Raw genomic sequence first — 18,154 nt, forward strand, 5'->3', positions numbered from 1 at the left:
AGAAGACCCTCTCTGTGTGAGCGTACGGGTCAGTGGGAGGCATAACGTAACAGCAGGCGGTCCCGTAAGTACCCGGGCCCTAAGCCATGGAGCGCTTTAAAGGTGGTAACCAAAACCTTAAAGCGCACCCGAAAGACCACAGGTAGCCAGTGCAGACTGCGCAGGAGCGGTGTTACACGGGAGCAGCATGTGGCTCTCTCAATCACCCGCGCAGCTGCATTCTGAACTAACTGAAGCCTCCGAGTGCGCTTCAAGGGTAGCCCCATGTAGAGAGCATTGCAATAATCCAAACGAGAAGTGACAAGAGCGTGAGTGACCGTGCATAAGGCATCCCGGTCAAGGAAGGGGCGCAACTGGCGGACCAAGCGCACCTGGTAAAAAGCTCTCCTGGAGATGGCTGCCAGATGATCTTCAAACGACAGCCGTCCATCCAGGAGAACACCCAAGTTGCGCACCCTTTCCGTTGGGGCCAATGACTCACCCCCAACAGTCAGCTGCGGTTGCAGCTGACTGTACCGGGGTGCCGGCATCCACAGCCACTCTGTCTTGGAGGGATTGAGCTTGAGTCTGTTTCTCCCCATCCAGACCCGTACGGCTTCCAGGCACCGGGACAGTACTTCGACAGCTTCGTTGGGGTGGCCCCGGGTGGAAAAGTACAGCTGCGTATCGTCAGCGTACAGCTGGTAACTCACCCCAAAGCCACTGATGACCTCGCCCAACGGCTTCATATGGATGTTGAACAGGAGAGGTGAGAGAATCGACCCCTGAGGCACCCCACAAGTAAGGCGCCTCGCGGTCGATCTCTGCCCTCCTGTCAACACCGTCTGCGACCGGTCAGAAAGATAGGAGGAGAACCACCGATAAACGGTGCCTCCCACTCCCAAGCCCTCCAACCGGTGCAGCAGGATACCATGGTCGATGGTATCAAAAGCAATTGGTCATATACCATCCCCACCGTCTGCTACATCCCTCATATAACAGAGGGATCCCGCAGGTCCATATTAATTAGGTCAAGCCTCGCAGAACACCATCGAGGATCAGGCCACCGGTGGGCCGCTGGTAGTAATCGCGGTCTGGTGCGCCATAGATGATATCGCGGCCTACGGTCAGAGCCGGGACAGTCACAAACCAGGCCAGTAAAATGGCCGGTAATCGGACTAATAAAGATGGAAATTCGGCTGATGGATTCCGCCCGCTAATGCCGCCGATGACAAATGCGGCAAAAAATTTCGCCGCCGATGCCACCCATCACTAATTCCAAAGCCGCCCATAATTGATGCCACCAATGCCGAAAGCAGGAAAGAAAGATTTCTAGCCACCGATGTCGTATGCGGCCAGAAGTCAGCTGGAACCAAATTCCGCCTGCCAGAGCCACCAGTGTCCAACGCCGCTGGTATCAATGCCGCTGATGACAGATGTGGCAAATAGTCCAGCCGCCGATGCCATGCGCGGCTAGTAGGCCGCTGGTATCAATGCCGCTGATGGCAGATGCGGCAAACAATCCAGCCGCCGATGTCGTGCGCGGCTAGTAGGCCGCTGGTATCAAAGCCGCTGATGACAAATGCGGCAAACGATCCAGCCACCGATGTCGTACGCGGCTAATAGGCAGCAGTCGATGTTGATGGTATCGCTGGTATCAATGCCGCTGATGACAGACGCGGCAAACGACCCAGCCGCCGATGTCGTGCGCGGCCAGCAAGCAGCAATCCGGCCCAGCCATTTTCAGCGGACGCCGCTCTGCGCCCCCCAAAATGGGCGCCGCCATCCGCCATCCGTCCGCGACTCCAGCCCCGTTCCCAGCAACCGAGGATCCAACGAGGCCCAAAGGCCTTCACTCGGTTGCCGGAATGATGGAATCCGGGGCGGAGGACTCAGGCAGCTTGGCGATCGACGTCCACGGCATCTCGGCCCAGGAAAACCCCGCCCGCCGTCAGCATGAAAATCAAAACACCGCCATTCTCATGCATGCGTAGAAGAAGTCCATCAGAATGACCATCAGAGCATTAATATTTCCTAATATAGATGGTCATTTCGAAAAATTCTTTCTTAGTGAGCACCTAGAAGCCAAGAGGAACATACATGGCAAATTTCAAGTTTGTAGGCTTTACGGTTCTGGAAATTTCGTGATTATGGCGTGATTCGTGATTATTATTAACAATAATAAAAGGTTTCTTAAATCAAGATGCAGCATTTTGCCAGGTTATGTTTGTGGCAGAAACACATTCCACAAGATATGGACAGGGTTACTACAATGCTAGAGAGACCACTGGCATCATTTCAGGTTCCTTAAACATAATTATATGTAATCATCTGGTAACTGCATATGCATCTAAGTGTGAATTTTAAAAAAATGTGACTCACAGCTGTGGTGAAAAACAGCTGTAGGGGAAAAATATAAAGTTATGAATTTCATATTTCAACCCACCTGAAGTCAGGGATAAGGTGACAGGAAACAAGCAGAACAAGCACTACAGCTTTAATGCCATTTCTAAGGAATATATTGCTCCTGGTTAGGAATTAAGGCTCCAGAGCAGCACCAGGCAAAAAGCCCCAAAAAGAAACTATGGATCACTGAGCTATCTGAAGAACGGGCCAGAAATTATAACAGTTACTCTTCAACTAAGGCATCCTGAGCATCTCAAGAAAAAGCATGGAATAAGGAAGCCCTAGACTAGACTCAAGTCATATGGCTGAGCCATTCCTTACAGGCTGCAGGTAGAAAACGTCAACACCTAAAATTTTCATTTACACACAGTCTATCTAGGATGGCATATGTTCTTAAAAGTTCCATCCTATCATGTTTTTCTTCAGAATTCAAACAGCTCTTCCCCACAGGAAGGATTCCTAAACAGGTAGTCCTCGACTTACAACAGGTCATTTAGTTACAACAGCACTGAAAAAAGTGACTTATGACCATTTTTCAAGCTTACGACCATTGCAGCATCCTGTGGTTATGTGATAAAAATTAGGATGCTTGGCAATTGGCTCATAATTATGGCGGTCACAGTGTCCCGGGGGACATTTAAATCACCTCTGTGGCTCAGGCTGCTAATGCAGCCTGTTATTAACAGCAGCTGCCTGCAATTATTGCAGGTTCTAGTCCCACCAAGCCCAAAGTTGACTCAGCCTTCCATCCTTTATAAGGTAGGTAAAATGAGGACCTAGATTGTTGGGGGCAATAAGTTGATTTTGTATATAAATATACAAATAGAATGAAGACTATTGCTAACATAGTGTTAGCTGCACAGAGTCTCCGGAGAAGGGCGGGATATAAATGCAAATAAAAAACAACAACACCTTTTGCAACCTTCTGACAAGCAAAATCAATGAGGAAGCCAGATTCACTTAATAACCGTGTTACTAACTTAACAACTACAGTGAATCACTTAACAACTATGGCAAGGAAAGTCACAAAATAGGGCAAATCTCACTTAACAAATGTCTCACTTAGCAACATAAAGTTTGGGCTCAATTGTGGTCATAAGTCGAAGACTACCTGTAATTAATTTCAAATTTTTATTTGAAATCCATGTGGACCTTAGTCCATTTATAACTTTCCAAAAAAACAACACTGTAATCTTTTGTCATTGGTTTTAAAAAAATGTTTTAAGTCCTCAAACTCATACCTGAAACTTCTTCCATTAAGGATTGAAGAAAACTCACCCAGTGAATGTCATAAGATTTGCCATTCCATTCTGACGTGTCTTAATATTTGAAAAACAGTTTTTAAAAAAAGAAAATAATTAAGAGATGGTCAGAATTTATGTACATGAAGGTTATATTACGACTGTTAGCTTAGTCAGTTTTTGCTTTCTTCTTTGGAGAAGCAGCTATCTGGAGTACATGTGGGTATCTCACACTCTCTCCTCTCACCGAAGAGGTTTTGCTGCCTAGGACACACCTTCCGGCTGCCACTCTCCATCCTACTGCCAACCCTGCTCCTTCAGGGATGTCTAGCCATTTCTGTGCTTTAGATAATGCTGCTTTCCTCAAAGAGGAAAAGCGGTATGAGTGGGTATATATGTACGTATGTATGTATGTATGTATGTATGTATGTATGTATGTATGTATGTATAAAAGCTGTAATATTCTTCCCTTCAAATCCTATAACCTGTATCTAATTAAAGGCTAGAACAATATGGTGAAGTAGTGAATGGATAAAAATAAAGGCAGGAAATCTACCCCTCCTCCAGCCACCCAATAATTAGGGAAATAATGAATGTTCTACCGACTAGCTGGCATGGCAAGCACTGTCCCCTTGTGCAAGAAAACAGCAACAGAGAATTGCAGGAGGATAGTAAATCCATCCAGGATACCGTCTGACTTGCGTTTGAAGGGAGGCCACAGAAAGACTCTTTTGATTTAAATGTGTTGTCTGAATTTGTGAACTTTGCAGTTTTCTATTTCTGAATAGTAAATGCCCCAACTTATGTGTTCTTAGCTGTTGGATCTGATGTGGAGGCGGGTGTGACTTTGACAGTCGACAACTAGCCAGTTACATAGCATTCAAGAGAGCAATAGCTCCCCAACCCAGAAGAGCCTGTAAGGGAGTACAAGCAACACTTTTAATGGTATAAGACTGCCTTCTCAAACCTGAATCCTCAAAAGAAACCTTTTGGGCACTGACTCTTCCACTCTTAATTGCGCTGGATCCTTTTAAAAAAAAAGAAAACTGGAAAACTGCAGAAAAGTAGAATTATTTCTTTGCCAAAGTGGCTTTTTGGGGGCAAAATGGAGGAAAATTTATACCACAGCAACACATTTCTGTTTTATTCTTTTCCTCAGAGTGCATCCACCGAATTTTGCCAAAATATAAGTACCGAAGAATTATGTTTTAGATATGGTAAGTTAAAAAGTAATAGGCCCCTGGGCCAGGTTGCATTCACCCGGAGAGATCTTAAAATATGGCCAATGCAAGTTTGCTGAACTATTAACTAAAATATGTAACTTATCACCAAAACTAACCTTGCTGCCCGAGGACGGGAAAGAGGCCAATTTCCACAGCCCGGTGCTTCTGATGCCTCCCTCAGAAAGATGCAGGGAGTCACAAGCATCGCCATGAGCTCAACTCCAACTGATGGGCTGAAGAAAATCCAGAGCTGTAGAACTCAACCCTGGACTCTTAATTGTAGCCCGAATCAGACCGAGGAAATTCAGCTGAAGAGGTCCTAACTCTGCTCTCAAACGTTTAAGTCTCTAGGAGAATGCCAATGGACTCATAGCAGAGGACAGTTAGCATCCTGCTTAAACTGAACTGAAGTGAGACTCCTGATGCCATGACTTGAAAGCAGCAAAGCCTTGGTGTTGTGGACTGCCAGCAGCGTGTGGAGCTGGCAATGGAGTCGGACAGTGATGAGGCTGAGGAAGAGCGTGGGCCAATCCCGGAGGCTGGAGAAGGCCCGGATGAGGGCTCTGCGTCGGAGGCTGAGGTGGGGCCAGGGCCATTGGGGAGTGAGATGCGGATGCCAGAGCCTCCAGAGGCTGACAGTAGCGAGGCAGAGGAACAGGAGGAGCCTGTTCCTAATGCACGCATGAGAAGAGCTGCCAGAAGGCAAGAGCAGCTCAAGCAAAGAGGGCGACCCAGCAATAGGGCCAAGAGTTTATTGACCCATAAGGCTTAAAAGACCAGCAACTGCGTTTGGGCTCTTTGCTGGAAAAAAACGTTGATAGCTTTGTCTTGTTGCATTTGTTTCATATCGGTGTCTTCTGAACTTTTGCCAAGAACTTTTGCCAAGAAAGGCCTTTGGCAGTTTGCCTAATTGGACCAAGGTTGGTGATAGGACTGAGGAATTGTGTTGGGAGGAATTTGCTTTAATTTAGTTGAACTACGCTGGAAATGAAGTTCCAATAAAGTTTATTTGTTTTTACACTGACTGAGTTTCCTACTACCTACTTGGGCCTGGGTCACAACACTTGGTGAGATGGATGGCTGGATGTTGTCTGATATTTTTGTATATTATGCCCAATTCCCAATCTCATTTTTGGTTCGTATTAGCCTTGTCCTGGGAAGGAGTAAAGTGATAAAGTGATTCACAGAATACCAGCCCTCAAGGGGAGCCCACCTACTGCTAGACTTGGTGGGTATCGCATGGCTTTCTGCCAGCGTTCTCTAAACTCTTCACAGGAATGGACTTCTGGACTTTAGGCAGTCAACATGGAACCAGCTCAGAAAAGAAGAGCCTGCACGGAAATATCCTAACAGCTGCAGGTTCTAAAAGATATCGCAACCATAGCTTTTGAACTTTCTCATTCTGTATTAACTGTGGGTTTAAAAGAAAAAACAGGAAGAGGAGTAACCCAAATCCAAATTATAAATCCATAAAATAGGACTCCCTTCGCCCAAAAAAAGCTCAAAATGGAATAATTATAAGGCAAAAGGCCTAAGCTTTAAAAATGAAACAGGAGAAAAGAGCAGAGTTCATGTGGAAATCTTAGAAATCTCTGTAGCAAAATAACTCGCTTTGGCTGACCACAAAGACTATAAATACTCAAGATTAATTTCCCAAGCGGGTATAAAAATAAACAAACTTAAAGTTTACCAAAAGGGGGGAAAAAATCAAAATTCTCTTACATCAAGAAACGGTAGACTTCTCTCTGTATCCTACATGCATTAGGCAAATACGAAAACTGAAGTACTTTTATTTACACGTGCTTTTTAAAAAACTTTTATTCTTCAGGATTCAACCTAATGAAAAGTCACCTTGCTTTTCAATTGGATAAAATAATCAGAACTTTGTGGTTTCAGGACTTGGAAAGAAAAGACAAATCCTTCAACACCACACCTGATTAGCCCTTCAGGAATCTAAGCAATCTTTCCAAAACTTTCAAGGCTGGGAAAGAGTGTAATTCATTCTAGAGCCTGCAGTAGCCCTGCCCTCACCCCCATCCCATTTTCCAGTCTGTGGAAGTCCTCCTCCTCTTACAGCAACTCTAATTTAAATGTAGCAGAATGGGGGGGTGGGGATTAACCTTTGTCAGAATTGCTTTCTCTCAATAAATACATTTCATTCCCAATTCATTGTAACCGCGAAGAGGAAAAATGGCCATTTTTTTTCTTGCTGCACTGGGCTAAAGGGACTTTGTTCAAAGCCAAGCTCTAGAAAAAACAAAGTGAAACCCAAGGATCACAGGGGGAACATAGCAAGACAGAGACTGAGGCCACACTTGACACACTTTTCCAGTTTGATTCCTATAAATTCGTGAGACCACTGACTGTTTCAAGCAGGCACAGGCTGAGCTATGTCCAGGAGGTCACTTTTCAGAGGGCCTGCCCTCCGCCCTCCGGATGATCTACTAAAGGACTAAATCTCTAGGCACTGCCTAGACCCAATTCTTAATCTGCTAACAATAATGTCCATATTGAGAAACTGGTGCCACAATGTTTGTATCCACTCAGATTTCTGTTTGCATTCTCAAGCCAAATATTTGCAACACTTTCAGGTACAGAAGGAATAACAGGAGCTTTATGAGGAAAATAAGCATGAAGGCCAGTTCTCCTCCTAAGCATCCTGGGTATCGATCTCTCTGCAGCCAGCAGAGACTACCTGGGCATTAATGGGACGGAGAAAGTCAAGGCTTCGTTTGTTTCCAACTTCCATCAGCCCTAAATGAGAAAGGAGTCATCAAACAGAGGCTTCTCCCTGCCCTTCCGTCACTTGTATGCCTCTTTTCTGGAGGGTAACTTTATTATTTAGGACTCCCTGGAGAAGAGCCGAATGCTGGGAATGATGGAGGGCAAAAGAAGAAGAAGGGGACGGCGGAGAACGAGGTGGCTGGAGGGAGTCACTGAAGCAGTCGGCGTGAGCTTAAATGGACTCCAGGGGATGGTAGAGGACAGGAAGGTCTGGAGGAACGTGGTCCATGGGGTCGCGATGGGTCGGACTTCATGACTACTAACAACAACTTTATTAGGTGGTGGCAGATAGGAGACCCTGATGCCCACCGTTAGCTCAGGCCTTCCCATTGCTGCTGCTGCTGACTTTAACAAATGCAGTGACTAAAAGCTAAGTTGTTGTTGTTGTTTTTTCTTTTTTGCCAGCTGCACTAGTTATCAGTGAAGAGAGACTAAAGATCCCAAGATGGTTAAAGGGCTTCTAAGACATCTAGAAATCTAGAATTCAATGCACCCACCCCCTGTAACACACACTCATTCTAAGACACAGTACTCCCTGAATAAAATAATTTTTGGTGGTTGTTGTTTTTGCTTCTCAAATATATTGGTTTTCTGTATGGTATTGGCTTACTAAAAGTAACCTTCCAGGCTCCAGGTGGCCTATGCACACTCTATGTAGGAGTTCTGTAATGTCTTTCAGGTTCAGTTTGGGGGGGGGCACATAGGGCTCCCATTCATACTCAAGAATGTGTATATAAGCTTGAAATGTTCAAGTTGAAATCCTTCAATTTTTGCAAGCAAGAACAATGCATGATCCGAAGTATCAGAAACACACCTACTTAAGTGGCCTTCCAGGTGTTTTTTTTTTTTTTTTTTTACAAAAGTCAGAATTTTCAACACTACTTTAATTAAATGCACCTAAGTAGAGCTGCTATTAAAAGTCTGTAACTCTCATTTGGAAAAATGGTGAGGGAAAACTGGGCCTTTGAAGCCCAGAAGCAGACAACAATTCCATTAAAAAGACAGACTTATTTTAGGTAGAAAACAAACATTCATACATGACCGCTGGATGGCCTGAAAGTGTAGGAGACAGCATAAGGAGCATCACGGAGATGGATTTCAGGAGGAAAAAGGTTATCGTGGTGAAAGACTCTTTTCTTCCTGTGGGAGATGAAGACACATAGGCTCCAACAGCACCTTCCTCCTGTCCAGAGAGCTGATCTGAAGTTTTCTACGAGGAGATGAATGGAAGAGAGGGCCTCAGTTCAAGGGACTTCGACAGGAGCGCAGAGAGGGGCTATACAGGCCACAGAGATCTAGCAGAGATCTAGCTTTGACCTGGCCGGCTGTTAAGTTTTCTCAGTTAGTAGATTCTGGCCAATTGATCAGGTGATTTCCCTGATACAGATGGCAAGACTGTAGTACCTTAGTACCAATCATTAATCAGTTCCTGGAGGCACAATGAGTACCAAACCATTTTTTCCCATAAGGATTAATGTGGTGAGTCAAAAGGCAGCAGTCATTGACAAGTTCTTGTTTGTGCATTGATTACCAAATAAACGATGGATAGTGGGACAAAATTTTCACATCAAAATGCATTGAGTACCAAATTCAATGAGTTTCAAAGCAGTTGAGTACCAAGGTAGCACTGTACCAAAGGAAGAAAACTTAAAGCTGGGCAGGAGAAGTCAGCAGTGAATTAAGATAAAGGGGCTATAATAACCACAGAATCTTCACCTTTCCTAAAGCGTGTCTAATAGGCAGGAGACGTTTTTGGACTGGACCTATTTTACAAGTTCTGGCTGTTCTCGTGAGCTGAATGATAAACCTTCCCCAAAGCACAACAGACAAACGTGCATAAGAGCACAAACGTGCCTACCGTTCCTGATCTACTGTTTCCTTTCATTATATCCAATTTATATAGTTATTACATGCTTATACTCATATATATGCTTATATGTTGTATAGTTACTTCATGCTTATGCTTATGTATGCTGTTATGACAAATGAAATAAATAAAATAAAATAAAATAAAATACTGATGCTTGCGGAATGGGGCTTTCAATTGCAGAAAGCAAATGGGTGGAGTTGAACTCCTGTGTCCTACAATCCCTCATGAGTCAATGGAGAAAAAGTGAAAGAAATAAACCAAGTAAAATAAAACAGAATGAAGATTTATCAAAGGACAATCAAGCTCCAAGAACAAAACTGCTCTTGCTGCATGACTGAAAACAAACGGAACCAATTCGGCTGCACACGGAGCAGGGCTTCCTCCCAGAACCTCTGCGCAGAACAGCCAAGACAGCCTCACCAGGTTCTGCATGAGATCATGATCATCATCTTCTTCATCATCATCTGCATCAGTGAATCCCAACAAGGAGCACTGGGACTCTCACAATGCAGACATCCCCACTCACCTCGAAGCAACAATCCCAGAAGACTGCTCCCAAATCAGTGTGCAACCTCAAGTGTTCTTCCTTCATACATGCTACTACATGAATAACTGATCCATAGGCAGCTTTCTTTGTATTATTATAGCCTTCTCGGAATCACCTCCCTATGGCCAAAACGACTGGTTCTGATCCATCAGAAATCACTGAATTAAGGTAAGTATTCTCCTGAAAGTACCAAGTCAAGCAAATGTAACTAAATGTGATGCCTCTCCATTTATTATTTCATTCTCCCAAGCAAAGCAAAACCTTAACTTATTAATTTAAACCACTTTTTCAGGTTGCACAATACAGTGAACATAACATGTTGCTTCATACTATGCATTAACATTAATCAATGTTTTAAGTAAACCGAAGTAAGTATGCCGATATCAGTTAGAGCCACTAAGCCTTTAACTCAGTTAAATGTATCTTGCAAACTCAGCCATTAAACAGCACTAGGAAACCTGACGTATGAATGAGTGAATGGATGACAAACGAAAGAACGAATGAGTGAATGAATGAGTGAGTGATGAATGAATGAAGTTATAGATTCAACTCCTCAAAAGAGAAACAAGTGTTTTAAATTTTTAAAGATCTAGTTTCAACTGATGTCATAAGAGACTCTCAAATCTGTATAATCAAAAATGTATTTAAGAGTGAGGCTTTCAGTTGACATTCAAAACATGAATGCGAAGAAAGTCAAATCTCAACAATGTCAGTATCAGTTTTTACATTATATGGCCAACTCTTCCCGCTAGAGTTGCAACATCAAGACAGACACCGGCTCCCTTATTTGGAATTCAGCTGCCCAAAGGATCCCAAATAGAGAGGGTTGCCAAAATTGCTCCTGCCTCTCTGCCTGGCCTGTGGCAGCAACTTAAATTTACAGATGTTAGAAGATGATCTCTGCCCACAAAAGCCTGATTGGCACATATAAAGCTATTAAATCAAGTCAGGGACCTGTGGCCTTCCAGATGTTCCTGAATAATCACAGTCCTCTCTTAAAGGCACAGAGCAATCTACACCCTTGACTCTTTCGTTATAGCATCCTTACAGCACCAGTGAATGGGCTGTCCTCCCACACGATAGATGTTCTGAAGGAACTAGGGGTGTGGGTGGGATTTTGCAGACAGTCCATGCCAGCTGCAAACTACTTAGGTACATATGAATGGAAAAATCTTTCAGCACTCTACATCAAATTTGTGTGTGTAACACAAATATTCATTGGAAAAAATAACATTTCGATTTCCAACCTATAATACAGAGGTTAGCTAGAATGTCAGTCTAGGACGGCTCAGGTTATAAGGATTCTGAAAACACTTGCGCTCTCTTGGCCAAATGTCCCTCACAGAATAATGGGGGGGGGAGAAATTCAGACTTTCTTTCTCACTCTTTCCTTAAAATTACATATTTTTGGTAAACAGAACAATTTTGAAATCATAAATAGAAAAAAAATCCAAGAAGAAATTCCTACGCAAATTCACATAGAAAATTTCCAGTTTGCATTGGAAAATGTTGAGGTCAATACTGTATTTATTTCTCTTGCTGAGGATAGTCGTTTGATAAACATGAAACGTTTTTACTGTTGTATTTGCCTGATTGATTTACATTTTTCACCTACGTAACCAGGCACAGTAAGGCAAACATATACAATACAACATATTTGTAGGAAGAAATTTTCCTGTGAGGGAAAAGTTGCCATTACAGTTATTTTTTGCCCCATGTTCACAGCCCACACAAACGAACTGGAGCACAACATCACAATCACCAAATCACTCATGGATACACAGAGTCAGGTTTGGAAGGAACTTCAAATGTCTCTAGTTCAACCGCTGCCTACTGCAGGAATCTACCATTACTATAGCAGCCGGCTTAACTTTCCAAGTTCCCAGGTCAGGAAGCTGAAGACCCAGTTGCAAGATTTAAGCAATTCTGAAAAATGACAGGAAAAAAATCCCACCCATCTCTTGGCATTTTTCATCTATCAAAGCCAACTATCTGGGAGAAGGTGGTGCTCTTCACAAGCCCACCAGAAAAGGGGATTTTTAAAAATAGGACTTGGAGAATTAAAAAAAAATCAGCATATACTGTAGATTACGTATGTTACTGGTGCGTACCGAGAGAGTTAAAATCGATTGCGCTCCTCACTCACAATATAGTCTTTTCCTATTGCCCAAACAAAGTCCTAGAGTGGTCTACAAACACAAGTCTTCTCTAGGAACTGTCTTTATTCTCCCCTCCCCTATGCATGTATCAGAAATTTGGGAAAATGTGGGAAGAGTGAGGAAGGGTCCCAGTGCTATCCAATTTAAGCCATCCTGGAGTTTATTGCTCTTGTTGCAACAATATGGGCTATGATTTGTGGCAGTGCTGAACAAGGGAAGACTTATGGTGGGCCCTCAGAGTTCCAGCTGCCACATGACTGTGAAGTTACCCCCAGTCACGGGATTGCGATTTCTGGTGTTCCCTGTCAGCTTTCTACAAACTCAATGGAGAAGCCTACAGGAAATCAAAGTCAGTCACTTGAGGTCCTAGCTTACAGCCCTCACTTAATGACACACCTGGCACTGCTGGAAATGGCATGGTTACATGATGTCCCCCTTTACGACTACATCACTTACTGGCAGCAATTCCAGTCCAAATTACCGTTGTAACCCAAGGACTGCCTTGTATTATTTTGTTCTAAGTGAAGACTTGGAAAGCGACAGTTTTCAGGCCCATCTGCAGAGCACAGCAGCCACCCTTCAACCAACCGCAGCAAGCGGTTAGCGTAAAGAAGATTCAGCCTCCAATCTCCACACTTTCAAACTTAACACAGCCTATGCATATTTACTCTAAAACCATCCAGGTTTGTCTGGAAGTGTTGGAATAGCAACCCATTGGCAGTGTATCTCCCACATTCTGAGAGTCGCCCAAGAGGCAGCAGCTATAGGCAGCTTTTCCTGATCTGTCCCTCTCAGCATCACTGTGAAGAGGAGGAGGATGCAGAAGCACGGCTGTTGCCTTAAGCGCTTTAGAGACAGGTGAGATTTAAAAGAAGAGTAAAATTCATCCAAAAATCTCATTGTGAGAGTTCAGGAACACATAGAGCCCAACAACCCTGCCCAGCAGACAACTGAGAGGGGGACCATCCCAACAGCCAAGTCTCCATCTCTGTTCTACTAAGCTTGGCTGGTCATACCCTGATGGGTCTACAAAAAGCAGCTTTTTCCTCACTGCTTCACTGTTTTACTTTCAATGTGTTATTAATAACCACTTAATTCTTTTTAAAGGAGTGATGGGGAGAGTAAGGCATTGGGCTTTCTGCTTCTGCTTGATGTAACTGAAATAAACTTTTATTCCACTCAAAATGTTAATTACTTCTGTACTATTAAAAATTAACAATAGCACTTTTAATATATTTGACTACAGTATTAGCATATAAACATTGTCAATATTTGTAATATGAATATTGTTAATGGCAAGATTTACACTGCATTAATTCATTTTTTTTCAATATTAGTAGCCATAGTCATAAACACATACTCAAAATATTTTACGGGGGTGGTATCCTAGCAACTGTACAACACACCTCTAAGGTAGGCCAGTTATCTGCCAGAATTGAAGTCTCCTTCCCTGTGACTTTCTATTACTTCAATTAAAACTACGAGAACAAATTAAATGAACACACAGACCAGGGTCAAACCTTGATAGTAAATTATGAACATTGAGCCTGAAGAAAAATGTGAGTGCAACCCCACTACCACCACCCCGCCTTTGAAAACACAAAACCCCTCAAAGTTCCCCCAATTATTCACTAGGGCTTAATGAGTTTTGTGTACAGTATCCCTGGTTCATTTCCTCCTCTTTGGATTTCCTTGGCTTCGGCCATTAAGAACAGCCAACTCATTCCAGACCAGAAAAACCAAGGCCACTTCTCCCAACCAAGCAAGGACATTCTTCCCTTCTCTTCCCTTCAAAGGATTTTAAAAGATAATCAAGCAAACCTAACAAAGTAACTGATCATGTAATATATCATTTTATTTTAAATGGACATAGTTGGAAATTTGAGACCTGCTTTCTTATCATTATAAAATGACTCTGACAGTGTAGCCCATCCAGAAAATCTTCTATAAGAATCAGCCAGCCGAAGCTTGCTTGGGTAAACACATATCAACTGTTAATCTGTGACTGGTTAATTTAATTGCAACCCCACTAACATTCTTAAACTGTCAGCCTCCTTTCTTCCACAGAAATTCTGCAGAAAACATTATTCCTAAGTACTACAAAAATTAAAACTATCTGAGCTGTTTGGAAAATTGCTTGTTTTTTAATTGTTCCAGAATCTTCCCAAAAATCCAAACAATCTCCTCCCCTTTTGATGGGGGAGGAAGGAAATGGGATTGGTTAGAGATGAAATCTCTAATTGCACTCCTCCCCCCTCCCTCCTCCCCCATTCCCTTAGGAATAACATCCCCTGAATTTTCAATTCAATATTCAATTGTAGTTTAGATTACAATTACGGTAAATACAGTTAAAAATCCAACTTCCACCCCCCAGGAATTTTTTTTTTTTTGAAATTCTAAATTTTTTTTAAAAAAATTCAGCTTAGACAAACTTTTAGATTTTCAAAAACATTTTTTTTCTACACTGAGGTTGGGGAAAAAGATTTTAAGCTGCAGAAATCTGTTCTGTTCCAGCACAGAAATGCCCCTTTCAGATTCTCTGCTGCAGCTGTGGAGTCGGCCATCTTGATATTTTGTTCCCATTTTAAAGTGGAGACTCTGCAGGATTTGCCCTTTTCTTTCCTTTTTTTCCCCTTCAAATTTAATGTTGGCGTTTTTTCTGTCCCTTTTGCCTCAGATGCAGAAGCTGCACATCACTTTCTACAGAGATTTAAGTAGAAAATTCTGTGAATTAGTTACTCATTCTTTATAAAATACAAATCAAAACAGAAAAAGAAGACACAGACACAACGATCAAAACTCAAAAGGCAATTTTACTACTCACAAATCCATGTGAGAAATTCAAAGGTATATTGCTAACTACAAACTAATCAGTACTTGTTAGTAAGATTTTCAGCTTGGTGATGGAGCAAATTTTTAAAAAATTCTTAAGAAAGCATAATTTAATTTTGCAATTTTTTTTATTTTTTTTAAATCTGCAACTTTACATCTGCAGTTTCCTCAACCAATAGTATTTTGCATACCCTATTATTAGTCTAATGATGCATTTATACATAAAGTGTTACATTGAACTCTCAAAAGATGGTATCTTGTGTTATTTTGGGGTGGTGGGCAAAACAAAATCACTCCCCCCCAGTTCTATATGGATTATAAATTAAATGCTAGAATCATTATTTTAATTGTGCCAACAACAGAAGCTTTCAGAAAATATATGTTGGTTCAGAACAAAAGGCGTTTCTATAATCTTAACTTGAGCTTCTCTGACTTGCAGGGTTGTCTCATGTTTAAAAACAAAGCTCTTTCAAATCAGATTTGAATAAAAACTTAAAAGTCATTCCCCACAAAAAAATTGGGGTGTGTCCTCAGAAATTTTCATATAACACACACAATTCTTTAAAAATTGTAAGATTAAATTATACTTCGTGAGAAAATAAATCCAATACTAAGGTACTTAACCGTGAAATCCTTTCGAATTTGCAAGTACAATTCTTAATTGCTTTGCAACAATTCTGCCACCTTCTCCCAAACCGATTTCTTTCAAATTGTTCTTTTTCTCCTTAATTTTGTTTCCCCGATACCTCCTGGAAAAGAGCTTATTTCTCGTTTAAAAAGATGGGGAAAGGAACGTCGATTTCACCAAATTCATCTTAATTTGCATATTAAAGACTCCGGTTTAAAACAAAAATTTGCTGACATCCAAGAGAAGCAAAGCGATGCTCTGCTGTTTCCAGCATTTCTCAGATAAAGAAAATTCCAGAAGCGAAAGGATCTCTCAAAAACAGGCAACGATTTAAACTTTCCCTTCGAAAACAACAAAAAGAAAAAAAAATATTTTTTTCTCAAATTTAATTTCTTTCCTCCCCCCCCCCTATTTTTGGAATAGTCTCCCCTAGGTGGCGTCGTTTTAATAAGAAGACTCGTTTGGAGAAAATGAGGGGAAAAAAGCCAACACACACACACACACCCCAGCGAGAGCTAGCGGAAAGCCCTTCGGCCCTCGAGCGAAGGGGATCGGGGGGCACCGCGGCCCTCACCAGGCCCGGGAGCCCGGGGACCCAGGCCACACGCCCCGGAGGGCGATGCAGACATGGCTGCTCCGAGAAGCCAGGCGGAGAGAGGGAACGGCGCGGCGGCCAACCCACCCGCGGCCGGGGCTGCAACCCGGGCGATCGCGCTTACCTGAGCCGCCGCGGCGGGGGCGGCGGCCCCTCCTGTGCCCTCCGGAGAAGAAGAGGCGGCGGCGGCTGCTGCTCCGTCCCCGCCGCCGTCCGCTGCCCCGGGGCCGCCAGGCTCCTTCATGGGGCTGGGCTGGCGGGCGAGGGGCGGCAAAAGGGGCTCCCGCCGGGCCGGGCCCCCGCTCTCGCTCGCCAAGCTGCTGCTCCCGCCGCTGCCGCGCGGCGCACAATGCGGAGCGGCCGCCGCCGGAGCCGCCTCCCTCGCCGCCGCAGCAGGACGGGTGGGCGGCTCGGTCTCCTCCGCCCCCTGGGAGGACATGGGCCGCGCCAGCCGCTCCCCAGGCCGCTTCAGCGCTGCCGGGCCGGGCTCGGCCGGGGCAGAGAGCGCGCCGCAGTCGGCGCAGCCACGAGCGCCGCCATCGCAGGCGGAGGCGGAGGCGGAGGCGGCCCCGGCGGAAGGGCGGAGGGAGGCGGCGGCGAGCACTCGGCTGAGCCTGCCGGCCTTACACGCCGCACCGCGCTGCGCCCTGGGCGCGCCGCCTCTCGCGCGCCGCCGCTTTGGCCACGCGTGGTTGTTGTGGTTCCTTCTCCGGCGCGCACCGAGCCTCCTCTGCCAGGCAGACCGTCCGGCTGCGCAGCTTAGCCGAAAGAAGGCCGGGCAGGGAGCCTCCCGGGAATCCGGGCGTCACCGTGCACCTGCCGCCAGGGCTCTCCGAAGGCTGAACCCCCACCCAAGGCTGGCTCGGCTCCCCGGTTCTTCCTCCTTCCACCTCCACCTGCCTTCTCTAATGTTGGCATTTGGAGCACGCACCTCTCCCCATCCGCACAGCGCTCCCCCGCACCTGCTGCACTTTGTCCTTTTCTCTGTACTGAATGAAGGCGGCCAGGCTTGCTGGGACGGTGGGGAGGCAGGGAAGGGGACACCCGTGGAAAGCATCCCAGCGGCCAGGCTCCCCAAAGGGAGGCTCAAAAGCAGCCAAGCCAAGCCAGCCTGAGCAGGAGAAGCAGCCTGGAACTCTTCATGGATACAATATACCCAATGGCTGGGAAAGCATGTTACTATTAACTAATAGGACAGACAGGGCAGCTTTGCACAAAACAACTTTGAAGGGCTGGGCTACCCCCTAAAGCGGGCTCTAACCCCCAGATGGCAAGCGAAGCCCTTCCAGCTTCAGGCCTGCAGCAGGCTGGGATGAGGAGAGGCAACTTCAATGCAGGAAGGCCAGGCTTACCTGGGCCCTCTGATGGGCCACACCATTCTAGGAGGCCTGGCACTCCTATTTACTGCCCACTCTCTGTTAAAAATAACCCCAAGGGAAGATCAAGAAAACAACTCAGAAAAATCAGTTACATTTTCAAAACTTTAAACCAGGGAACCGCACCATACAAAAAACATATTTTAAGTGACTGATTCAGTCCACTAACCTGGGCAAGCAGGAAGATTTGTAGCAACCTGACCTGTTTATGGCAAATGCACAGAAAATCATGCAGCATTCGTCTTTAAAAATTATTTTGGGGTCGCCGCACTGATAGGATAGGTGCAACCACGCATTTGATTTACCTTATAACCTCTCCTTTTCTCTGATGCCATTTAACTTCCTTCTGTGCCAGCAAGCAAGCCCCATAGCAGGGAGGACTTGCTGGCAAGTGGCCAATTGTACCATTTAAATATCACCTGCCCTTCTGAAATGAAGTGAAAGCAATACTAAGCCTGTCTACGCCTCCCCACTATTTCAGCAACAGCTATGAGAAGGGAGCATCACATCAAGC

General features: G+C 44.5%; 1 protein-coding gene across 11 annotated transcripts in view; it reads right to left on the reverse strand.

The window, feature by feature from the left end:
* Window positions 1–17,344, reverse strand: part of ZNF618 (zinc finger protein 618) — a 51,413-nt gene extending 34,069 nt beyond the window's left edge. For 2 of the 11 annotated variants that reach the window (XM_058158982.1, XM_058158976.1), the window contains exon 1: window positions 16,389–17,344. In XM_058158982.1, the coding sequence (XP_058014965.1) occupies window positions 16,389–16,703 (315 nt within the window). In that variant the 5' untranslated portion in view covers window positions 16,704–17,344. The remainder of the gene's footprint in view (window positions 1–16,388) is intronic. The other 9 variants (XM_058158986.1, XM_058158983.1, XM_058158978.1 and 6 more) reach the window with 8 other exon arrangements.
* Window positions 17,345–18,154: the final 810 nt, after the last annotated feature.

The sequence above is a fragment of the Ahaetulla prasina genome, chromosome 16 (genome assembly GCF_028640845.1).
Source record: "Ahaetulla prasina isolate Xishuangbanna chromosome 16, ASM2864084v1, whole genome shotgun sequence".
NCBI classification, from domain to species: domain Eukaryota; kingdom Metazoa; phylum Chordata; class Lepidosauria; order Squamata; family Colubridae; genus Ahaetulla; species Ahaetulla prasina.